Raw genomic sequence first — 26,198 nt, 5'->3', positions numbered from 1 at the left:
ATAATCTATTTCAGTACTGCTTCTTGAGCTCTGGAATCTTGAGCTAAGATCTGTCCTCTGTGACAGTAACAATCTTCCAGTCAAGCCATAAATGGAATCCCTAGGAACCCAAAGGGCATGTTCATCTGGACAGCACATTATTAACGCCCAGAAGCAAAGCTGTCTAACCATGCAGTCACTAACTTGTTAGTGCAGAGTGGTAATTTTGTTACAAACACTTGAATTTAAGCACCTTTTTTTTTCCCCATATAAACAGGGGAGTAAAGGCCTAGTGTGGCAGGTGACTATTATACCACCTATGCTAGCCTGCCCTAAGAAAAACTCAGACTCTACCTGAAAAATAACAGAAACAAGCCGGGCGCTGGTGGCTCACGCCTGTAATCCTAGCTACTCAGGAGGCTGAGATCTGAGGATCGCGGTTCAAAGCCAGCCCGGGCAGGAGAGACCGTGAGACTCCTATCTCCAATAAACCACCAGAAAACTGGAAGTGGCACTGTAGCTCAAGTGGTAGAGCACTCGCCTTGAGCTGAAGAGCTGAGGGACAGCGCCCAGACCCAGAGTTCAAGCCCCACGGCCGACAAAAAAAAAAAAAAAAAAAAAAAAAAAAAAATAACAGAAACAGAAAGGCTTGGGTGCATAGTTCAAATGGTAGAGTGCTTGCCTAGTAAGTGCAGGAAGTTTGAATTAAAATCTCAGCACCTTGGCTAGACTCTGCTGGCTCCACCTGTAATCCTGGTGATTTAGGAGACTGAGACCTGAAACTTGTGGTTTGAACTCAGGCCAGGCAGAAAAAAATCTGTGAGATTTGTAACTGCAATTAAACCCCTCCCTCAAAAAAAAAAAAGCAAGAAGTATAGATATGACTCATGTGACAGCCTTGAGTAGAAAAGTTAAGGGACACCACCCAGGCTCTGAGTTCAAGTCCCACCAGTGTCACAAAAACAAAAATTCCAGTGCCACAGAAATAAAAAAACAGTAAAATATTTTTGGAAATTTGGACATAATTGATGTAGGTTTCCTTTGGATATAATTGATGTCGGTTTCCTTTAAGCAACTATTTTTCACTAGTAACTTTAAAATTAGCCTTTATTTCTAGAAATTACTCCTAACGAAATTTAGAAGTTGTATGGTGAGTTGGAAAAGTTCTACTCCCAGGAACACCGTATATTCTTTGGGCATTTCATATCTCTGTCTCTGTTCTTCAGTTTCCTTCATGTGTAAAATGAGGACTGACAGTCTCAGGGGCACTCTCCTCTCATTCTGACTATATAAGGAAAGGAAGAGTGGGGTGCCAGTCACATAACTCTTACATAAAAGAAGGTACTCCAGAATGTGGAAGTGAGCTGTAGTTTCTCGGGGAAGGGAAGGGAAATCACTCCAGGAAAAGAGCAACGGCTTTGGCTACAGTCAGAGCACAGGTGTCAGTTTATAAACCAGCAAGGGTAAAATGTTTGTCAAGCTTTTGTTGGAAGCCTTGCTAGTGTGACTCAAACTTAAGTAGAATGGGCCAATGAAGACTGGAGAAATCTCTCTGATTTCATTTCATCTGTATTTGAGCAAAGAGTCACCTCTGGAAGCAGCTGTTCTCTGAGAATGCCTGGGAAAACCAGAGAGGGGGATGGACACAAAGCCTAGAGTTTCCTGAAAAGTAAATGTTTAATTTTTGTCTTTGTTTGGAGATAAAGTTACATCAGCAGAACTTTGTCCTCATTCTTCCCTCAGTCAGTAGTGTCTCCATGTCCTGGACTTGTGATCTTTCTCCTGTGGGCCTTTCTTCCTCAGCCATTACTTTGGCTACTGAGTAAGTGTCATGTTTAAAGACCCAAAATATTATGGTTATAAAGGAATTCAGAGAGTGTGCCAGTTCCTTGCACCACCTAACGTTATCCTGAATTCCAAGGACAGAAGCAAACACATATATCTGTATAAAGAGGAAATATACCAGCTCTCAAGTTCTTAGAAGGCCTCTGTGCTTCTGGTGTCTGTGGACATGTCTAGCTTTGAGGAGACATAGACAAAACTCCAGAAAAGAGGAATGACTTCCAACATGTCAGAATTTTTTTAAGTAATTATTTTTTAACATTAATGGAGCTTGTTCTCAAGGCTGACACTCTACTACTTGAGCCACACTTCCATTTCTGGCTTTTTGCTGATTAACTCATGGACTTTTCTTTCCTGAACTAGCTTTGAATCTTGATCCTCATATCTCAGCCTTCTGAGTAGCTATGACTATAGGTGTGAGCCACCAATGCCTGGACAGAATTTATTTATTTTTATGATTTGATAATAGCTTCACGTTTATTAAAATTAATGGCAAGATATGTGTTGATCAAAGATTAATTTTTTTACTTTTATTCTGAAACACAAATGGGTATATAGATTCATTTTAATGAAACAATAAAACTATTAAAAAGCAATTTTTGTTTAAGCATAAATAACTTCTTTGTGCCAAGTTTGGGGGGGGGGGGAGATAACAAAACACCAAACGACTGGCTTTTGTGTTGTCAACTATGTGAGCAGGTTTCCAATCATCCACATTTAAGGGCCTGACAAAATGACTTCCTAATGGTGAGACAGCAGAAGCTGCCTTCTCTGGGCACCCAGAGGTGCATGTGTGCATGTCTGTGCATGTATGCTATGGGGTAGGAAGGAGTTTCTACTGTGTTAGGGCTGTTCATTAGAAGAGGGCCACGTTGATGGGTCATCTCGGGCTATGAGGGTTGGTTGCTGTTTCTCCTGAGGACTGTTGAGGCAATCATGTGTTGCAACAAGCCTGGCAGCTTTCCTCCCTAACAAATGAGTGCTTGATGAGTGTTTAGAACACAGTTTTTAAAGTGCTGTGAGATTACTTTTTAAAAAAATAGGTACTTGCAAATGGTATGTTTGTTCACAAAAGGAAACTGCAAATGGGCACTCTGTTGGATGCCCACCAGGGTTCCATTTTGTGGGCCCATGTCTCAAGACTAATGTTTGCTCCAGAAATGCCTTGACCCATGACATTTACCAAAGCAAACTGGCATTTTATTGGTGATAGGTGCTGGTGGCGTGCCTGCCATTTCCTTTCTAGAAACCTTAGTATTCCTGAGGGCCCAGGTGCTGTAGGAAAGCAGGTGATAGCAGTATGCTTAGTCCTTTCCTCTCTAGCCCCAGACTTTTTTCTTTTATTCTTCCTTTAAAAAAAATTTTTTTTATTTTGGTGCTTGTATTGGGCCTTTAACTCAGGATCTGGGCCCTGTCCTTTAGCCTTTTTTTGCTCAAGGCTAGGACTCAACTACTTGAGCCATGGCTCCACTTACAGCATTTCAGTGCTTAATTGGAGATAAGAATCTTACAGATTTTCTTCCCAGACTGGCTTCAAACCTCAATCTTCAGATCTCAGCCTCCTGAGTAGCTAGAAAAACACTGTGAACCATCAGTGCATGACATTTTTTTTTCAGTGCATGACATTTTTATTCAATTTTTTTATTACAGTTTCCTCTCTCTAGGGCCCAGGAGGCTGGATCAGAAGGTGATGTAAGCTGGGCATTATAGTGCATACCTGCAATCTCAGCACTCAGATGCAGAGGTGGGAGGAATTTTAAGTTCTAGGCCAAACTAGGCTACATGGTCAGACTGTCTCAAAAAACTATCGGAGATGGGAGAAGATATAAATGGCGCTCACCTCCTTCCAGACTTGTCACATATATCTTTTTCCTCCTCTCATTATGTCCTTCTAGTAGGGCCTCTTTCTCTAGGGGCCTTGCAGCTCTTTCAAAAGTAGAGTCCCCAGGCACCTGCGCATATCTCAAACAAAGTCAGTGGAACTAAGACCCACCTATGTGGGTTCCCACTTCATGCCTGCTTCCTTGGGGGCACAACTGGGTATAATGATTCCACAAATCAAGAAGTGGACATCTCTTCTGGAGATTGGATGGGCCAGAGGAGGCTGAGTCTGGATTCTGGAGGTGCCTGGAGATTCTGTAGTCTGGAAAACAAGCATATTTCTTCTGTCGTTGAAGGGCTTTTTCTGACTCTATTATTCATCTACTCCTTTTTTAAAAAAAATATTCTTTTAATGGGGCTTGAACTCAGGGCCTGGGCACTGTCCACACTCTACTACTTGAGCCATAAATCTACTATTTTTATTTTGGCTTTTTGCTGATTAATTGGAGATAATAACCTTAGAGACTTTCCTAAACAGGTTGGCTTCAAACCATGATCCTCAGATCTCAGGCTCTTGAGTAGCTACAAATGCTGTTGTGAACTACTGGCACCTGGCTTCATCTAATCTTTCATCATGAAGCTTCTGCACCAGCAAAAGAGGCTTAATACCTATCTTACACAAGTCCCGGTGATGGTCAAATGTAATAATGTACACAAGAGCTTCATAAAAGGAAAGATAACATTAATTATTATAATTATAGTTTTTTTAAGTGCCATTGTTTTTTGGGATACATCCTGTCCTTAGTGGTCACCTTCTCAAATGTGGGCAGATTAAATACTTAGAAGTCAGCGGATGACAACATAAGACTAAGAATTTTTAAAAGTTGAACATTAGCCAGGTGAGGTGGCTTATACAAGAAAATAAAGAAATAAAAATCAGTAGATTGTTAGTGGCTTATATCTATAATCCTACCTACTCACGAGGCAATGATCTGAGGAGGAGATGGACGCCAACCCTGGGCAGAAAAGTCTGTGCAACACACACACACACACACACACACACACACACACACACACACACACACATACACACACACACAGAGCAGGAAGTGGAGCTCAAGTGGTAGAGTGCTACCTTTGAGCAAAAAAGCTTAGGGTCAGTGTTTAGGCCTGAATTCAAGCCCCAGGACCAGTACACACACGCACACACACACACACACACACGTGCATGAGCATGCAAGCACACACACACACACACACACACACACACACACACACACACACACAGAACTAACACTATTCTAGATCCAGTATCCAGGTAAGCATAGACACACTTGGATTCCTGTTTTGCCTTATGTTTGAAACCAACGACTGTGGGTAAATAGAAAGTATAAGATGGGCACTAGTGACTCATGCCAGTAATCCTAACTACTCAAGAGCTGAGAGTTGAGGATTGTGATTTGAAGCTAGCCCAGGCAGGAAAGTCTGTAAGACTCTGCTCTCCAATTAACCACCAGAAAGCGGAAGAGGAGCTATGCTCAAGTGGTAGAGTGCTAGCCTTGAGCAAAAATGCAAGAAAAACAGTGCTCATGCACTGTTTAAGCCCCAGTACTGGTGTGTGTGTGTGTGTGTGTGTGTGTGTGTGTGTGTGTGTGTGTGTGTGTGTGTGTGTGTGTGTGTGTGAGAGAGAGAGAGAGAGAGAGAGAGAAAGAAAAGCAAAGCTACTTCCAATACCCTTCAGCAACTGGCTTCCAAGACTTTTGGGATTACAGTATTATCATCTTTCCTAAACATCCCCTTGCTCCTAATCCACACACAGGCTATCTCCAAAGAAACCTATATTCCTCCACTTTTGTATATATACATATACATGTATTTATACATACATGTATATATGCATATATATCATCCTTCTGGAAGATTGTGTCTACTCTATACTTTTTCCAAGGGAGTGATTAGAAAAAGTTCTGGCCTTTAGATCAGAGATGATATTTCATGGATCCACACTATTGCATGTCATGAGCAAGGGTAAGACACACAAATATCAGAAAGATTCAGGACAAAAGGTCATGTTTATCAAAGTTTACCCACTCCCAAAAGCAAATTTCTAATCCACCCCAGTGGGTTAATATTTGACCTAGACACACCCAGGAAAAAGGCAAATGACTCTCCTTGTTTGTCCAAGCCCAGTGTCATTCATTTGCATGTCTCTGCCAATTCTAGGGATCCTTAGATCTGTTGTCCCCACCCTTCCATATGATAACTATATAATCAGAACCAGAGAGGCCTTTAAGTTCACACAGCTGGAACTCTTTATCTGGGAGCAAACAGCCGCATCCATCTTCAATTGGAGGGAAGTTGCCAGACTTGTGCAAGATTCTTCTTCCTGGGTAATCTACTTCTCTGCTTGTTTGTATCTGTACTATTCCTAGCCACTTATCTACTTTCAGGAAATCATGCAAGGCCTCTTCACCCAAGCTTATGAATTAAGAAGAAACTGAAGGGCTGGGTAGGTGGCTCAGGTAGAATGCTTTCCTCGCATGCATGAGGCCCTGTGCTCAAGTGGTAGAGATCTAGCCTTGAGCTGAAGAGCTGAGGGACAGCACCCAGGCCCAGAGTTCAAGCTCCACAACTGGAAAAAAAAAGAAAAAAGACAAAAGAAGAAGAAAATAAATAAGATTCTAAATTTAAAAATGAATATAGGTTTAGTTAGGGACAGCCTGTGTGTGGATAAAGGAAAATTAACACGAGTAAGAGCAAGAGGAGCTTTTGGAAAGAGTTCCAAATGGTGATAAAATCCCCAAAGGTAGCTGGGAAGGTGGCTCAGTGGTAGAGTGCTTCCCTTGCATGCATGAGGCCCTGGGTTTGATTCCTCAGCACCACATAAGCAGAAAAAGCCGGAATTGGTGCTGTGGCTCAAGTGGTAGAGCACTTACCCTTGAGCTGAAGAGCTGAGGGACAGTACCCAGGCCCAGTTCAAGTCCCATGACTGACAAAAAAAAAAAAAATGTTAAAGAGGAATGGAAGTAACTTTGTTCTTGTCTCTTTTATAAGCATTATAATGTAGTTTTACCTGGGAAGAAACAGAAGTATGTTTAGCACTGGTACTTCCTAATCTTCAGTACTTATTTCTTTTGTTAGAAATTGAGCCACACCTCTACTTCTGATTCTTTGCTGGTTAATTCGAAATAAGTCTCTAAGATTTGTCTGTGCAGGCTGGCTTCTAACTAGGATCCTCAGATCTCAGTCCTACATTGTTAGGATTATAGGTTTGAGCCACTGGTGTCTAGCCCAGATGATATCTTGTGTCAATAATTAAGCTTATATAGATTTGTCTCTATAACTGCTATCATTGGGTTTTTGATAGTGAAAACGGAAAGACTCTGCTATGTTTAGTCTTTGAAAATCAGAAACTCGGCTGGGTGCCGGTGGCTCACGCCTGTAATCCTAGCTACTCAGGAGGCTGAAATCTGAGGATCAAGACTCAAAGCCAGCCAGGGCAGGAAAGTCCGTGAAACTCTTATCTCCAATAAACCACCAGAAAACTGGAAGTGGCATTGTAGTTCAAGTGGTAGAGCGCTAGCCTTGAGCTGAAGAGCGCTCAGGCCAGAGTTCAAGCCCCATGACCGACAAAAAAAAAAAAAAGAAGAAGAAAATCAGAAACTCATTTTTTACATTTTAATTAAACATTTTTGCATTACTTTTTTAAAAAATTGTTATTATATAAGGTTGATGTGTAGAGAGGTTACAGTTACATAAGTCAGGTAATGAGTACATTTCTTTTTTATTCTTTTTTTTTTTTGGGTCCGGTCATGGGGCCTGACTCTGGGCCTGGGCGCTGTCCCTCAGCTCTTCAGCTCAAGGCTAGCACTCTACCACTTGAGCCACAGAGCCACTTCCAGCTTTTTTCTTTTTGCTTATGTGGTGCTGAGGAATCAAACCCAGGGCCTCATGCATGCAAGGCAAGCACTCTACCACTGAGCCACCTTCCCAGCCCTGAGTACATTTCTTTTTAGACAGTGTCACCCCTTCCCTTGCTCTCTCCCAGCTTTCCCCACTGTTCCCACAAAAGTTATTTTATAGAGAAAAAAATATACTTACGTCTGGAGAGGAAAATGAAGCCAATTATCAAAACAAGATGGAGGGTCTAGATGCATAATATGGGCTCTGCCCTCCTGTAGCTCACACATCAGTAGGAAACACTGACAGGACCATCATTGGTTATTTGTCTAAGATCCCATGATTAATTGCAAGCATGCAAATAACACCCACTGAGCCTGATAACAGGCAAATTTTTGTGATATCCTTATGTTCAGGCACTAAACTTTGTGGCTTTTGTTATGATATTTGCATCTAGTGAGCAACTTTGGTCTTAATATCTGAAGCATAGCAAGTACAGAGACTAATCAGGCCTGCCAGCTAGGATGCCCTTCTTGTTAGCCATAGACCTCACAGTCTCTTAAAAGGCTCAACTATCTTAGAGTAGATGGAAGACACTGCCAACATTCCTATCCACCACTGCCACCTAGTGACACCTAGCGCTGTGGATCAAGTGGTAGAGTAACGTTTTGAGCTGAAGAGCTCACAGACAGTGCCCAGGCCCAGTTCAAGTCCCATGACTGACAAAAAGAAAAAGAAAAAAAGCGGGATGTAGGGTTTAATGGTGGAGCACCTGCCTAACAAGCATGAGGACATGAAAATCCTAGTGGTTCCCACCAATAAGGTCAGCTACTCAGGAGGTAGGAATGGGAGGATCATAGTTCAAGGTTAGCTGAACAAAAAGCTAGCATGACCCCATTTCAACACAAAAGCTTGGCGTGGTAGTGTATATCTGTCAATTAAACTTTTTTCTTTGTCAGTCGTGGGGCTTGAACTCTGGGCCTGGGCACTGTCCCTTAGCTTTTCAATTCAAGGATAGAACTCTACCACTCTGCCACTTCTGGTTTTCTAGTGGTTTATTGGAGATAAGAGTCTCACTCTTGCCTGGACTGGTTTGAACTGTGTTTCTCAAATCTCAGCCTCCTAAGTAGCTAGGATTACTGCTGGCACCCGGCAATTAAACTTTTATAAGAAAAATAAAAACTAGGCAGAGAAGTACCCACAAGATTAAAAAGCATAAGACAAATGTGAAATTTGACAAGTTGGTAGACAGCAGACCAGCAGCTCTGTTGGAACAGTGGCAAGGTATGAACATTTGTTGTTCTTTTAGGGGTAGATGTCTCTCTTGGAATCATGCACTACTTCCTCTATAAACTCCCAAAAGCACACTTGCATTAGAGTTTATTACAGATTATAATCTATATGCTTAATAGAAAACTTTTTCACTTGCCATTTATTTCAGCATTGTGAAATGACCACTAAATTTCCTTAGCATATAACTTGGTATTCTTCAGCATCGTACCACATTTATTGATGATTATCATGAAGCAGACAAGGTAGACAAATAGGGGTTGGTCTAATCAGCATTAGGTATGCTGATTAGAAAGAGAGCTTATTTTTCTCACTCAGCCACATGCTGTCCTAGTCTACACTCTGGATTCCCTTGGCCTTCTAGATTCATGGCCACAGTTCCTGGACTGGTTAGACATATCACAGACCTAGTGCTGGAACCTTCTTGAGGACCACAAAGTTTTAGATGAAAGTGTTCATTGATTTATATACGAGGCATGTCAAATAAAAATTAAGAAGCAATTAATTTTAATGTCTATGAAAGCACAAACTATAAAATGTTTATGTATCCGAATTTTAAAATAAATGGTATTACTTTTAAGAATAATTTGAAGCCAGGCACTGGTGGCTCACGCCTGTAATCCTAGCTACTCAGGATTGTGGTTCAAAGCCAGCCCGGGCAGGAAAGTCCATGAGACTCTTAGCTCCAATTAACCACCAGAAAACTGGAAGTGGCACTGTGGCTCAAGTGGTAAGGTGATAGCCTTGAGCTGAAGAGCTGAGGGACAGTGTCCAGGCTCAGAGTTCAAGCCCCATGACCAACAACAACACAAAAAGAATAATTTGAAGGTCAGATTCTTCTCCCATTGTAAGAACTTCTCAGTGTTGATAATGACTATCAAGAAAGCAATTATAAGGAAATTAATCATAGTCAACCATTAGTTAAATGAGTTATAGGCAACTTAAAAATAGAAATTCTGCTTGGCCCCAGTGGCTCACACCTGTAATCCTAGCTACTCAGGAGGCTAAGATCTGAGGATTGTGGTTTGAAGCCAGCCCAGGCAGGAACAATTATGAAACCCTTATCTCCAACTCTCTACCAAAAGCTGGAAGTAGAGGTATGGTTCAAGTGTAGAGTGCCAGCCTTGAGTGAAAAAGCTATGGGATAGCACCTAGGCCCTGAGTTCAATCCTCTATCTACACATTACTTACTTAGTTAATTTTTTTTTTTTTTTTTTGGTCCGGTCATGGGGCCTGAACGCTGGGCCTGGGCACTGTCCCTCAGCTCTTCAGCTCATGGCTAGCGCTCTACCACTTGAGCCACAGCGCCACTTCCGGCTTTTTTCTTTTTGCTTATGTGGTGCTGAGGAATCGAATCCAGGGCCTCTGGCATGCAAGGCAAGCGTGCACTCTACCACTGAGCCACCTTCCCAGCCCCTTAATTAAATTTTTGTAGTGAAAAGTCAATGGTATTGTTGGATGTGGGGATACTTAGACATTTGATTTACTATGGTAGGTTGTTTTAGTACTTGAGTACTCTATCTACCACTTGAATTATACCCCCTAGCACCTTTTTCTTATAGTTATTTTTCAAGTAGAATCCTGGGGGTGGGGTGGATTTTCCTCCCACTCTAGCCACTTGCATAGCTGGAATGAAATGCATTTGTCATCACACCCAGCCTATTAAGACAGAGGCTTGATAACCCTTTTTTTGGTGTGTGTGTGTGTGTGTGGGCCCACTGTCCTCAAACCTCCATTTTTTTAATCCGCTATTTTTACCTTATGTCCTGTCTCTGGTAAATTTTAGATGCTCTTAATGAGCTTTAAAAGTTCCTCCAAAGAAATGTTAGAAATGGCCTGCTGTAAACCAAATATCTTCATTAAATTCTCAGATTTTCAAAATTTGTAAGAAATTCAATCCCAAAAGTTGTTAAGAAATTTATTGTGTTATGTTTTGCCACAATTCTTCCCTGATTCTGTTTTCTATGCTCTAACATTCAGTTCAAGAAGTAACTCCATGTTCACCCTGTAGGTATGATAAGGTATCTGTGTCACACTGCCCTACACCTTGCTTGGTGATGTGTGTTCTGAGGTTTCAAGCTGACAGCTCCAGAGAGGTGGTGTCAGGGATCTTCTCTTCCTTCTTTTCAGAGAGATATTGGGAAAACATGACAGAAATTTTAAGCCCTTTGACTTGAAGAAAAGGTCTTAGGAGTTTTGCCTTTTTAACCCATAATATAATTTGTCTTTCATGTAATGTTTATATACATACACTGGAGAAACTAGGAAATATTCTCTAGAATAATCCAAATTGATCCAATATGAGACACTTCAAAGAATAAATTTGAATTCTTTTGTCTGCTGTTGACCCCAGACCCACTTCCAAACATTATCTGCCTTCTTACTGCTCCTCCCTGTACATTCTACATAATAATTCTACATAATACTTCTGCTTTTGACCAGGAACCAACTTACATCATGGGAAAGTTGGCCTCCCTCTCCACGTCAGGGTGACTCTGTGCTCACAAGTGGATGCGTGGAATCCCATCTAAAGCAATCCTTTAATTGACCCTGAGCTGCGAGTGCCTGAAAAGTCATTCTTCACCATTCTCACTTTCTAGATCCCATCTCCTCTTGTAGCTGGAGATCTCATTCTTTCTCTACAGATATCACATTCCCATTTAAGGAAGCAGTTGATGGTCTTGTATGTTGACCAAGATGGCCTGGAACTTTAGGCCCAAGCCACCTCCTGCCTTAGCCTCCTGAGTAATAGGGCTTACATGCACACACCACCGCATATGGCCTTGATACATCTTACTGGTCTTGGTGTCCTAGTTTATAGAACAGTCCTAGGGCCTAAAAGGGACTAATATAATTTTTTATTTGTTTGTTTGGTCTGACCTTGTCTTGAACTCTGGGCCTGGGTGCTTCCCTTGAGCTTTTGTGTTCAAAGCTATCACTCTGCCATTCATTACACAGTTTCACTTCCAGCTTTTCTTGTAGTTTAGTGGATATAAGGCTCTCACAGACTTTCCTGTTAGGGCTGGTTTCAAACCATGATCCTCAGAGCTCAGCCTCCTAAATATCTAGAATAACCAGTGTGTGTCATCAGTGCTTAGTTGTAATATTTATTTGTTTGTTTGTTTATTCATTCATTCATTCATTTATGTTTGTTCTGGGGCTTGAACTGTAGGCCTGGGTGCTGTCTCTGAGCAACTTTTGCTCAAGGCTAGCACCTTACCATTGGAGCCACAGTGCTACTTCCAGCTTTTTCTCTGATTAATTGGAGATAAGAATCTCTCACAGACTTTCCTGCCTAGACTGGCTTTGAACTTCAATCCTCAGATCTCTTCCTTTTGAGTAGCTAGGATTACAGGAGTGAGCTACCAGCTCAGGCTTGTAATATTTTTAAATAAGCTAATGAATAGATGATTTAAAGAGTATGAATGGAAGCTGGGCACCAGTGGCTCACGCCTGTAATCCTAGCTACTCAGGAGGCTGAGATCTGAGGATCACGGTTCAAAGCCAGCCTGGGCAGGAAAGTCCATGAGACTCTTATCTCCAATAAACCACTAGAAAACCAGAAGTGGCACTGTGGCTCAAGCGGTAGAGCACTCACCTTGAGCTGAAGAGCCAGGGACAGCGCCCAAGCCCAGAGTTCAAGCCTATGACCTACCAAAAACAAACAAACAAACAAAGAGTATGAATGGAGTGTGTGTGTGTGTGTGTGGGTGTGGGCATATGCATGTGTCCACACGAGTGCTGAGCTTTTACTTGGCTTTTGCTCATGGCTGGCACTCTGCCACTTGACTCATGCCTCTAGTGTAGCATTTTGCTGGTTAATTTTTTAGGTGTGAGTGCTGACACTGGAGCTAGAACTCAAGACATTGAGCTCGCACTTGGTTTTCTCATTCAAGGCTACTTGGGTACATCTCGACTTCTGTGTATAGATTTTGTAAATATCCTCTGGGATAAGAAAGAGGCAAGAGCTGGAAATTGGGAAAACAGATTTTCCAAAGGACTAGATAAGCAAAGGTATAAAGTTAATGAGGAAGGTCAAAGGTGACTTGATTCTTGATGCCCAGTCAGAGAGACAAGGCCTAGGCCTTTATAGCCTAGTTTAGATTGTGTTTCCTTGGCTCTACCAGTCCTCCTTTTGCCTTTGGCAGGAGCCTCTGTTGGAAGAAATTGTGATGGGCTTGGGCCCCTTGTTGTTGGTCTTCTTACTGGGTCTGGGTGTGACCCCACTGACCCTGACTCAGGATGACTCCAGGTTCAAAGCCTTCCTCACCAAGCACCATGATGCCAGTCCAAAGGGCAGGAATGACAGATACTGTGAACGCATGATGAAGAGACGAGGCCTCACCTCTCCCTGCAAAGACACCAACACTTTCATTCATGGCATCAAAGACCACATCAAGGCCATCTGTGGAGATAATGGAAACCCTCATGGAGGAAATTTACGAATTAGCACATCTCCTTTCCAAGTCACCACTTGCAAGCATAGAGGAGGGTCCTTCCGGCCTCCCTGCCGGTACCGAGCCACAGCAGGATTCAGACACATTGTAATTGCCTGTGAAAATGGCTTACCTGTCCACTTCGATGAGTCCTTTTTCATCCGTAGCTAGAAGGCCACTGGCCATAGCTGGCTGTGCTGTTCTTTCTTTGTCTTCCTTCTACACACCCCAGAACACTGGTGGTAACATTCAGTGCCAGGCCTCTAGAAAATGAGTTACCTGAATCCCTTGTTTTCTGTTTTACAAAGTATGTTCAGTAAATAAAAATGACTGAAACTAGTAAGAATCAGAGTCTTCTCACTGATTCTTGGCACATTGGCCTTTCTCTGTTTGCTCTACTCAGCTGCCCCTGAGAGAATGGGATGGAATATAAATGTCTTTTTCCAGCTGGGCACCCGTGGTTCATGTCTGTAATCTTAGCTACCTAGGAAGTTGAAACTGAAGATTGTGGTTCAAAGCCAGCCTAGTCAGAAAAGTCTGTTGCTGTTCACACAGCGAGACCTGGGAATGCAATGTCTGGTAGGCAGAGAGTGGACTACACTTTGAGGGTATTGACAAAGTTTATTGGAAGCATGACATGCTTATATATAGCATACACACAACGTTAATCTTAGTCAATGAACCAAGAGAGTTAATCTTAGTCAGTGAACATGAGACAGTTTTATGAGGCCAAAAGGTTACAAGATATAAACAAAGCATAACTGTTTACACATATGGGAAGCTCTTTACACATATGGGAAGTGTTGAGGGATTATTTATGGGCCGTTTGGAGGGGCATGAAGAGCACATTCTGCATGCCCTTCCCAGAGGTTGTGGCTGGAGCATCTAGACTTTTGCCCAGACTTGGAAGGAGTTTTCTCCTTTCCCCCCGAGGCTGCAGCTGGGTGTTCCAACTGTTGCCAGGACTATGGAGGAGTTTTCTCCTGGTACAACAGCACACATAACCACACACACTACACAAATCCTCAGGTGGGGTCATGCAAGCCTGTGACTCAGACAAAGTCCAAGATTCTTATTTCCAATTAACCACCAAAAAGCTGGAAGTGGCACTGTGGCTCAAATGGTGGCACTCAGTCTTTTTTTTTTTTTTAATTGTGAAAATACTGTACAGAGGAGTTACAATAACATGGGCAAGATAATGAGTACATTTCTTATCAAGCATTGTTGCCTCCTCCTTTGTTTTCCCTTCCTATCCCTTCCCATTTCCCCCCTCCCCCATCTGCTCCCTCCCCCCTGCTCCCGCCAAAGTCGTAAAGTTCGTTTTTCAACGACTTGTACTTCTTGTTGTTGCCATGGGTCTACCTGTATCCCTATTTAAATGATTTGTTTTTTCCCTTCCCCTCCACAAATTATACCAACATCAAATACAGTGAAAGCAGGGGTTATATCGTGGGGGAGGGACATAAAAAGTAACAAAGAAACCATCTTATAAATATGTTAGAAACAATCGCATGAAAGAAAAAACATTTGAATACTTATCTTGGGGTTCATTTCGCCTAACATCACTTATCTGACATTTTCTGCTTGACTCAGACATATACTAGTTATTGCAAATAAGGGAAACCATGAGACCTATGTTTCTTTGAGCCTGGCTTACTTCACTTAATATAATTTTTTTCCAAGCCTTTCCATTTCCTAACAAATGGGGTAATGTCATTCTTTCTGACAGAGGCATATAATTCCATTGTGTATATAGACCACATTTTCTTGATCCATTCATCTACTGAGGGGCATCTGGGTTGGTTCTATATCTTAGCTATGGTAAATAATGCTGCGAATAAACATAGTTGTGCTGATAGCTTTAGTATGGTCTTGTTTGTAAACATTTGGGTAAATGCCCAAAAGTGGGATTGCTAGGTCATAGGGGAGCTCTATGTGGAGTCTTTTGAGGAACCTCCATACTGCTTTCCAAAGTGGTTGAACAAGTTTACACTCCCACCAACAATGCAGTGAGGTTCCCTTCTGTCCGCATCCCTTTCAGCATCTGTTGTTATTAGAGTTCTTGATTATAGCCTTTCCAACTGGGGTGAGGTGGTATCTCAAAGCTGTTTTGATTTTCATTTTTTTTTATGGCTAGGGAGGTTGAGCATTTCTTCATGTGTCTATTGCCATCCATCTTTTCTCATCAGAGAAGTTTCTCTTTAAGTCTTTAGCTCATTTATTTATTGGGCAGTTTTTTCTTTGAAGATTTGTTGTTGGGGGATTTAATTTTTTGAGTTCCAAGTATATTTTAGATATGAGACCCTTGTCCATTGTATGGCTAGTGAAGATCTTCTCCAGTCCATGGGCTTTCTATTGATCTTGCTAGCTATGTCCTTTGCCATGCAGAAGCTCTGCAATTTCATGCAATCCCATTTGTCCAACCTTTTTTTGATTTGTTGTGTTTCTTGGTCTCTATTAAGAAAATTTCAGCCTGTGCCAACAAGACCTAGGGTTTCTCCTATTCCATCCTGTAATGTTTTCAGAGTGTGTGTTTTAATTCCGAGGTCTTTGATCCATTTGGAGTTGATTCTGGTGCAGGGTGATATATAAGGATCTAGCTTTAGTTTTCTACAGGTAGTTACCAATTTTGCCAGCACCATTTACTGAAGAGGCTGTCTTTCTTTCTTTCTATTTTTTTTACTCCCTTATCGAAGATTAGATGGCTATAGGTCTGTAGGTTCATTTCTGGGTTTTCAATTTTATTCCATTGGTCCTGAGGTCTGTTCTTGTGCCAGTACCAAGCTGTTTTGATTACTATGGCTTTGTAGTAGAGTTTGAAATTTAGTATTGATATTCCTCTAGCACCGTTCTTTCTGTTAAGGATCATCTTTGCTATTCGGGGTCTTTTATTGTTGCAGAAGAATTTTTGGATTGCCTCTTCTATTTCCTTAAAGAATGAGGTTGGAAAATTGATAGGTATTGCATTGAATTTGTAGATAGCCTTGGGAAGTATTGCCATTTTTACAATATTCATCCTTCCAATCCAGGAGCATGGGAGGTTTTGCCACTTTCTAAGTTGTGTTTTGATTTCCCTTTTCAGGTTTTTAAAGTTTTTATCATAGAGGTCCTTCACTTCTTTGGTTAATTCCTAGGTATTTTATTTTTTGTGGGGCTATTACGAATGGAGTTGCTTTCCTAATTTTAGCCACGCTTTTCTCATTGTTGGCATAGAGAAAAGCCATTGATTTTTGAGGGTTAATTTTATAACCTGCTACTTTGGCACTTAGTCTTGATCAGATAAAGACACTCAAGCATGTGAGGCTCTGAGTCAAGGCTGGGTACCAACAAAAGAAGTAATGAGTGTGGGTAGATGTTAACAGTTGAAATAAGAATCCTACATAGATTCAACAAAGAGAACTGGAAAAAGTTCAGAGTTTACAGCCACTAGGAAGAATTTTCAAGAGAGGCAAATTGTTTTGTCTATCAATAATAAACCAGTAAGCTGGTGGTTCACACCTAAATCCTAGCTACTCAAAAGACTGATTGAAGATCAAAGTTCAAAGCCAGCCTGTGCAGACTCTAATTTCCAATTACCCAGCAAAATCTAGAAGCAGAGCTGTGGCTCAAGTGTAGAAGGCCAGACTTAAGTGGAAGAAGCTAAGGGACCAGGCTCTGAGTTTAAGCCCTAGCAGTGATACCAACTCATCATCATCATCATCATTGTGAAAAGAAGGAGAAGGAGAAGGAGAAGGAGAAGGAGAAGGAGAAGGAGGAGGGGAGGAGGAGAAAAGAGTTTAGGACCAAGTGTCACTTTCTCTCTTCCCATCCTTTCCTCATGTCCCTTCCCTCTCCCCTTCTTCCTCCCCTTTCCTCTTATGAATGACTTCATTCTTCAGCTAGATTTATTTTCAACTACAAATGAACATAGTTTAATAGACACTTTCTTGTAATATTCACTAATCAGTGATCATTTTCTGTTACCTAATTTCTATCCATAGTCATCTGGACATTTTGCTTATAAAGTAATTGCTAATAAATTGCATCTGCAAACCACTAGTTTCTGTGTTGTCAATATCTGCGTGTAGTGGTTGCATTGTTTACTACAGTGGCCTCTCCTGTGATTGGAAATTCAAGTTCCTCTCCTTTATATCTCCCCCAAACACATAAGTTTACTGTGAACTTTTGACTCTTACAACACTTAACACCTTCTGTCTGGCTGTGCTTGAATACCTGTTGTGCACTCTCTTTTATATCCCCTCCTCTACTTCCCAGCCTCTAATAATCATCATCCAGCATGTACATATGTCATTGTTTAGATTTACATATGAGAGGAAACAAGTGCTATCCATTTTTTGTTTTTATATTTATCTTATTTATATTTACTTATTTTGTGCTGGTACTGGGGCTTGAACTCGAGTCGCATTATTAAAGGCTGGTACTCTACCACTTGAACCACATCACCACTTCCAGTTTTTTGCTGGTTATTTGAAAATAATCTGGAGAATTTGTCTGCCAGGCCTTTCCTCTCCTTTTTTTTTCCCCTCTGGAGTCCTGGGCTTGAACAAAGGGCCTGGGCATTGTCCCTGAGCCTTTGTACTCAAGGCTAGCATGTTACCACTTGAGCCACAGTCTCACTTCTGGCTTTTTCTGAATTGCTTATTGGAGATAAGAATCTCATGGACTTTCCTGCCTGGGCTAGCTTTGAATCGTGATCCTCAGATCTTAGCCTCCTGAGTAGGTAGGATTACAGGCATGAGTCACTGGCACCCAGCTTAAGAGGATGTTTCTTTTTCTTTTTCAGTACTAGGGATTGAATCCAGGCAAGTGCTCTGTTATTGAGCTACATCTCAGCCCTCTTCCCTCTTCTTTAAAAATAGAATGTTTTCATATGAGCTTGGCATTTCCTGGTGATTAGATTCAAGTCTTGCCATCTGTGTGGTCTGCTCCATGGAGTGCAATGCCCTCCTGGCATACTGTGGAGACAGGCAGCATCGTATGTCCCCCACTGTTGTTGGTACTGTGGTCACTGAGTCACGATTTGATTGTTATTTTCTCCAATTCAAATAATAAACAGTTTTGTGTAAACATGGTCAGATCATGCAAATATCCTACTTCCTCTCTAATTTTCCTTCCAGATTTGGCCTTTGTTTACAGTTTTGTTTGATCCTGTCTGCATTATAACAATAATCAGGTGATCATTTTCTGTTTTTTGTTTTGTTTGTCAGTCGTGGGGCTTGAATTTAGGGCCTGAACACTGTCTCTGAACTTTTTCACTCAAGGCTAGCACTCTACCACTTTCAACCATAGCACCACTTCCAGTTTTCTGGTAGTTAATTGGAGATAAGAGTCTCATGGACTTTCCCACCCAGGCTGGCTTTGAACCGTGATCTTCAGATCTCAGCAAGTTCTTGTGTTGTTCCCTTTCCTCAACTTCTGCAGACAATATTATATCTTTCAGCTAGAACAGTCACCCTAGATCACTGCCTCCCTTCAAAGCTTTGGTGGGGAAAGTCAAAGGCATGAACCAGCACAATGATCATCGTTAGATGGCTCTAAAAACCTCTTTCCTTTCATTGCACATCTGCTCTGGTGTTAGAGGAAATGATTTATTCATGGGAAGTGACAGAGCCTCAGATGGGGGCACTCCTCAGCTGCTAATGGAGACAGCCACTGAATTGAACCAAGGCTGGTGCTCTGCTGGATTTTTGATGGTTAATAGGTGGTAAGAGTTTCTCAGATATTTCTACCCAGGCTGGCTTAGAACTATTATCAGCTGTCAGCCTTCTAAGTAGCTAGGATTAAAGCCATAAGCCCCTAGCACTCAGCTCAGTCCTAGTACTTTTTGCTTTGAGTTTCTTGTTTTCTCATAATCAAATCTGTTTGGAGTAAGACGTCAAATTACAGGCAAATCATTTTATCTCGTGAAACCTTTGAAGAATTAAAGCTACCATCAGCTGTGTTTGTTAGCTATGTAAGGAAAGAAGAAAAACGGGTAACACACAAGGAAGAAAATTCCATATAGTTGGAGATGAAATTTTAACTATGAACACAACACAAAACTCAGTAACTAAGACATTTCATTGTTCAACAACAGACCTCCAATTTTTCCTTTTATTACCTTTTTGTTTTTTAAATACCAGTACTAGGGCTTGAAAGTAGAATTGGGTATTGTGCCTTAGTGTTTTTTGCTTAAGTCTGGTGTTATCCCACTTAAGCCACACCTCCACTTCTAGCATTTTTTTCTGGTTAATTGAAGAGTCTCATGGACTCTTCTGTACAGGTTGGCTTCAAACCAGAACCTCAGATTTCAGCCTCCTGAGTAGTTAGAATTATAGACATGAGCTGGACATCGGTGGCTTACACCTATAATCCTAGCTACTCAGGAGGCTGAGATCTGAGGATCCCAGCTCAAAGCCAGCTTAGGCAGGAAAGACTGTAAGACTATCTCCAATAAACCACTCAGAAATCTGGAAGTAGTGCAGTGGCTCAAGTCTTGAGCTGAAGAGCTGAGAGACAGTGTTCAGCCCAGACTTCAAGTTCCATGACCGACAAAAAAAAAAAAAAAAAAGAGAAAAAAAAGAAAAATAGACATGAGCCATCAGTGCTCAGCTAGGCCTCAAATTTGGAGTACAATTACCTATAATATAAAGAGAGATCAATAATGTCTAGGGCAACTCATTGTCATTCATTGTTTATTCTGACTAGGCATTGTGATACTAATAACTCATTTACAACATCCCAAAAAGTAGGTGGAAAGATAGTCATTTAACCCCTGAGGAAATATGCTGAAATTTAGGCATTTCCCCAAGATCACACTATGAGTGTGTTAATGTGACAAACTATATGAAGTAATTAACTTAAAGTGAGGAAAGGTTTATTTTGGCTTATAATTTCTGATGTTTCAGTCCTATTGTTTGGGGCCAGTGGTAAAACAGAATGTCAAAGTGGCAGAACATGAAGAAGAGCTGTTTCCCTTGTGGTGGCACAAAAAAAAGGAAAGAGAACAGGGTGAAGTCCTGACATTCTTTTCAAGGACTCAATCCTTGGTAACTAACTTCCTCCTATTAGGTTGAGTTTTCTAAAAGTTCTGTCACCTCCCAGGAGTGCTACCTGGGGACGAAGCAATCAGCACACAGACCTTTCTGGAAAAAAAAAAAATCCAATGTGTAGCAGCTAGTGTACCAGACCAAGTACTTTGGGATCACAGTGTGTGTCAAAAGGAGTATTTGTTTGTTTGTTTCTCTATTTTTGTACAGGTTCTGGGGCTTTAACTCAAGGCCTGGACATAGTCCCTGAGCTTTTTGCTCAAGACTAGCACTCTACCACTTGAGCCATGACTTCACTTCCAACTTCTGGATGGTTAATCAGAGTCTCACAGACTTTCCTGTGAAGGCTGGCTTCAAACTGTGATCTTAGCCTCCTGAATAGTTAGGTACCTGGCAAAAGAAGGTTTTATTAAGAGTCAGGGTAGAACAGTGATAAAGCCTTTGGGAAAATCCTGACAAAAAGTCTATGTTCGCGTGATTTGGAATCGGGGCTCAGGTGCTTTTCTGTCTCATTTGCTCATTATAGTAAGTGTAGTGAGGAATGTGCTTTCCTTTGCATGAATAATTTAGGTCTTCTCTGTAGCCAGTTTTCTTGCTAAACCACATGTTTTAGACATGAACAGGTGATTAGAGGCAGCACCAGAAAAACAAAACCAAGGCAAATTGTTTCCAACTGTAACTAAAACTCAAGTACTAAGTGAAACTTTAGAGGTTGTACCCATTGATTTTTGGAGTGAGGAATAAATCAAGCTTTCATGTCCTCACTTGGCTTTTTCACCCAAGGTTGGTGTTCTACATCTTGAATGACACCTCTACTTTCAGCTTTTTGCTCATTAAATGGAAACAATGTAATTTTCTGCCTGAAAAAGCTTTGAATTGTGATCCTCTGATCTCAGCCTTCTGAGTAGCTACAATTATAGGCATGAGCCCCCCGCACTTGGTGCGGCCTCTAGCTATAGGCTGAGGAATAGAACATAGATCTTTATTTCTTTTGTATATAGGAAAAAAGGTAGATGTGAATGTAGGAAGTGCCATTTCAAAGAATAATAGTTTTGCTTGAATACTCACTATTAAAGGATAGGCTTGGTGAAATGAAGTACAGATACCTTGTAAGCCCTGTCAGTTACTCACACAGTAGAATCATGAAACAGAAGCATTGAGAAAAGGCTGATAGGCTTGGCACTGGTGGCTCACACCTGTAATCCTAGCTACTCAGGAGGCTAAGATCTAAGGAGCAGTTCAAAGCCAGCCCAGGCAGTCTCTGATAGTCTTATCTCCCATTAACCACTAGAAAACCAGAAGTAGTGGTGCTGTGCCTCAGAGTGGTAGAGTGCTAGACTTGGGCAAAAGAACTCAGGGTCAGCACCCAAGCCTTGAGTTCAAACTCTATAACTGAAAAGAAAAAAGTGAAGAAAAGAAAGAAAGAAAAAAGGCCAGTAATATCAATATGTACTAAGTCAGGAGTTTAACTGGGACCAGTCCTTGGACTGCACAAATTGTGATGGGTCTGTTTGGGTCTATCAAAATAGCCTTTTCTAGTTGGGATTTCCCACTTTTTCAAAATCAGGGATGATTTTTCTTTGCTGGTGAGTCAAGCTTTTATATTATTATTAATTTTATTGTGAAAATGTTGTACAGAGAGGTTACAGTTACATGAGTAGGATAATGAGTACATTTCATAGCAAGCATTGTTACCTCCTTCTTTATTTTCCCCCTACCATCAATCACTTCCCTTCCCACCTCCTCAACTCCTCCTGCCCCTCCCCCACCCCAACATTGTAAAGTTTGTTTTCAATATAGTGTACTGTACATCTCGTTGTCACAATGGGTCAGCCTACATCTTCATTTAAGCGTTCTGCAATATCCCTTCCCCTCCCCAAATTACAAAAATATATATACAAGGTGCAGAGCACCAGCATCAAATCCAGGGAAAACATGGGGGAAGAATATACAATAGAAACAAAAGAATCACATAGTGTATTGTATGCACGTTAAAAAACACTAGCAAGAAAGAGAAAAAGAAAAAAACCTCTTGTTCCCCTGTCTTGGGTACATTTTGCTTAATATTATCTCATGTGGTCGTATGTACATAGCCTTTGACCTACTCCGCTTGTCCTAGACAGAATCAATCTTAAAACAGTCACTATCCATGTTAGTCCCAGGATTGACAGCCAGAGGGCAGCATCAGGCTAGTCAGTGTTGGCAGAGATCCCACCTCCACCTTTCTGCTGTTCTTCAGAAGCAACTCTGAACATGTCTTTGTTATCCTATGTGTCTTTCTTCTTTTATTGTCAAAATATCAGATTACTAAAATTTCTAAAAAATTCCTATTTTACTCCATTAGAAGAATAGTCATGTGAGAGGATATACTAATACTAGCCTGGCATTGTATCTTTTTTTTTTTTTTTCTCCTCTTCCTTTAATTCTAAGTTTATTAAAATCAGTGCATAGACAGGTGCCAGTGGCTCATGCCCTGTAATCCTAGCTACTCAGCAGGCAGAGATCTGAGGATTGCAGTTTAAAGCCAGCCTTGGCAAGAAAGTCTGTGAGACTTTTATCTCCAATAAACTACTCAGAAGACCAGAAGTGGTGGAGTGGCTCAAGTGGTAGAGAAGCTGAGGGACAGCGCCCAGGCCCAGAGTTCAAGCCCCACCACTGACAAAAAAAAAAAAAAAAAAAAAAGAAAAAAAAAAAGGAAAAAAAATCAATGCATAAACTTTCTTTGACCTGAGTCCTGAGTCTATCTAAACTGTTGGGAATTAAAGTTTTCAGGAGACTTAACATCAGTGGCTCACACCCGTTAACCTAGCTGCTCAGGAGATTGTGGTCTGTTGATCACTGTTCAAAGTTAACCCTGAGCAGACAAATCCTACAGACTCTTTTTTTTTTTTGTCCAGTCGTGGGGCCTGAACTCTGGGCCTGGGTGCTGTCCCTCAGCTCTTCAGTTCAAGGCTAGAGCTCTACCACTTGAGCCACAGCGCCACTTCTGGCTTTTTTCTTTTTGTTTATGTGGTGCTGAGGAATCGAACCTAGGGCCTCAGGCATGCAAGGCAAGTGCTTTACCACTGAGCCACCTTCCCAGCCCCCTACAGACTCTTACCTCCAATTAACCAGCAAAAAGTCAGAAGTGCAGGTATAGTTCAAGTAGTAGAGCTCCAGCCTTGAGCAAAAAGCTAAGCAATAACACAAGGCCATGAGTTTTGAGCTCGAGTACTGGTATACATGTTGTGTGTGTGCATATACACTCCCCTTCCCCCCACATATATAAATAAAGTAAAATAAAATGTTTTCAGGGAATCAAACACTCCCTAAAGATTATACCAGTTAATTACCTTATGGGACTGACAATTGTACACAAAGCTGGACAATAAACCACTCATTCAGTTCTGCCTTAGCTTAGCAAACTGACTATACCAACTGCTTTTCAGAAAAGAGAAAGATTCGTGTTTTCAGAAATCCATGTTGGGGCCAGGCACCATTGGCTCACACCTGTAATCCTAGCTACTTAGGAGGCTGAGATTTGTGGATCATGGTTCAAAGCTGTCCCAGACAGGAAAGTCTGTGAGACTCTTATCTCCAATTAACCACTAGAAAACCAGAAGTGGTGCTGTGGTTCAAAGTGGTAGAATGCTGATCTGGAGCAAAAACGTTCAGGGACAGCACCCAGGTTCTGAGGTCAAGATCCACAACTGACAAAAAAAAAAAAAGAAGAAGAAGAAGAAATCCATGTTGGCAAACTGCTACTGTTGGAAGAAACAATGGTGGGAAAAACTGGGAGCAAGGAAGACTAGGTAGATGGTAAATATAAGGAAGGGGAAAGACGACTGCAGAATGGAAGAACTGTCAGCCCATCATTCCCAGCTCCTCTCTTAGTTCTTACAGTTTTTCTTCTCTTTGCTTTTTCTCTAGGTAGTGATGACTTTGCAGCAGACCCAGTCTTTGTTTCTTCTCTTGCTGCTGACCCTGCTAGGGCTAGGGCTAGTACAGCCCTCCTATGGCCAGGATCGCATGTACCAGCGATTCCTGCGACAACATGTGGACCCTCAGGAGACAGGTGGCAATGATAGCTACTGCAACCTGATGATGCAGAGACGGAAGATGACCTCCTATCAGTGCAAGCGCTTCAACACCTTCATCCATGAAGACATCTGGAACATTCGTAGTATCTGCAGCACCACCAATATCCAGTGCAAGAATGGCAACATGAACTGTCATGAGGGTGTAGTGAAGGTCACAGACTGCAGGGAGACAGGAAGTTCCAGGGCACCCAACTGCAGATACCGAGCCATGGCGAGCACTAGGCGAGTTGTCATTGCCTGTGAGGGTAACCCACAGGTGCCAGTGCACTTTGATCGATAGAGGCATTTTGAAGGGATTACTGCCAGTGGTTGGCCTCTGAATAAGTCTGACATAGTAATGAGTAATGCTTCTGAAATGTCTCAGGCTTTGTCTCCTCTGCTCATTTCTTATATCTTTCTCCATGTAACCCATTCTATTAAATACATTACACCCAATAGATGGAGACATAAACCAATATTGAGTCTGGGTTTTTCTACAATAAGCTGCTTCTAATACTGGTCAGCTTAGCACTCTCAGATCCTGTCCTCTGGAATGTACTCACTCTATGGATTTATATAGTATTTGAGCCATTTCCAAGTACCTTTATCCAAATTTTTTCATTTTAATACCCCAGCACTTTGATGAGGTTGTTATATATAAATGAGATTTGCTGAAGGCCATAGTGACAGACCTGAGCCAAAACCCAGTTGTGCTGGTTACCCCTAAAGAGCTTTCTCTACTCACCATCAGTTCTTTGGAAGTGTCTAGTTTTTTGTTATGCCCAAAATGCCAGCCACTGAAGGAAACCATTTGGAAATAAGAATGGCAAACTTCGAGCTCTAACATTATTGTTATGTTTGTGTCTGATAAGATGATGTGTCTTCCCAAACTTTTGAATCATCCTAGAAGGTCAAGAGCATGAAAATATACTAGATCTTAAGGATTCATTTACTTTTCCTGACTAAAAGATTTTTCATGTTTTACCTTACAATAAAGGACATATCAGCAGAAATCTAAAAAGGCTGTCTTTGTAACCAGAACTTTGGGGATGCTTTTGCTAAAAAGCACTGGCTCTTCAATTAGGTCTGAAAATGCCTGAGGAATAGCTAAAAGCAGGATGAACATCATTTTGATCAACAGCTGTTTGTTTAAACACAGTTATAAACAATCAAAAGATTGACATAGAAATACAATTTAAATAAACCTTGAGTTGGTTAAATCTCAGTAGTCAAAAGTCTAGCAAAACTACAAGCAATCATCCTGTGTGTGTGTGTGTGTGTGTGTGTGTGTGTGTGTGCACACATGCACCCATCCTAGGGCTTGAACCCAAGGTCTGGACACTGTCCCAGAGATATTTTGCTCAAAGCTGTTACTCTACCACTTGAGCCAAGCTCCTCTCTACTTCTAGCTTTTTGGTGGTTAATTGGAGATAAAGGTTTCATGGACTTTCCTACTTGAACTGGCCTCTGAACCAGGATTCTCAGATCTCAGCCTCAGGTAGCTAAGATTACAGATGTGAGCCACCAGCCCCTGGCTGAAGCATAAAACACAAAATGTCCTTTAAAGTTAGGTGTCTTTTTTTTTTTTTTTTTTTTTGCTATATGCTACTAAGAATAGAACAACATTTTTAGGACAGAACTATTGCTTTCGAGTAGACAGAGAATTAAGACCTACTTTTATCTGAATGTAGTAAATTTTGGCCTTAGAAGAGCCCTTGCCTAGCAAGTGCAGGGCCCTGAGTCCAGTTTTCTACACCAAAAAAGAAGAGTAGTCAGAGAATTATGGCCTAGTTTTACATCAGTGTATTAAGTTTTGGACCTTAGTGAATTAAATTATATATATA

At 41.4% G+C, this 26,198-nt stretch overlaps 2 protein-coding genes across 7 annotated transcripts in view; both read left to right on the top strand.

The window, feature by feature from the left end:
• LOC138827230 (ribonuclease 4) overlaps nt 1–25,375 on the top strand; it is a 27,686-nt gene extending 2,311 nt beyond the window's left edge. Inside the window, exons 1-2 of one of the 6 annotated variants that reach the window (XM_070022726.1) lie at nt 5,832–6,032; nt 24,206–25,375. In XM_070022726.1, coding sequence (XP_069878827.1) covers nt 5,847–6,032; nt 24,206–24,655 — 636 coding nt within the window. In that variant the 5' untranslated portion in view covers nt 5,832–5,846 and the 3' untranslated portion in view covers nt 24,656–25,375. Of the gene's footprint in view, nt 1–5,831; nt 6,033–12,980; nt 13,620–24,205 lie in introns of those variants that run through there. The other 5 variants (XM_070022725.1, XM_070022729.1, XM_070022727.1 and 2 more) reach the window with 5 other exon arrangements.
• Nucleotides 1–26,198, top strand: part of Eddm3b (epididymal protein 3B) — a 45,956-nt gene that overhangs the window by 740 nt on the left and 19,018 nt on the right. The window lies entirely within an intron of this gene.

This window comes from Dipodomys merriami, unplaced genomic scaffold, assembly GCF_024711535.1.
Source record: "Dipodomys merriami isolate MVZ:Mamm:240054 unplaced genomic scaffold, mDipMer1.0.p SCAF_1521, whole genome shotgun sequence".
In the NCBI taxonomy this organism is placed as follows: Eukaryota; Metazoa; Chordata; class Mammalia; order Rodentia; family Heteromyidae; genus Dipodomys; species Dipodomys merriami.
The sequence above is the reverse complement of the archived record's forward strand: the minus strand, read 5'-3'. Positions and strand labels throughout refer to the sequence as shown.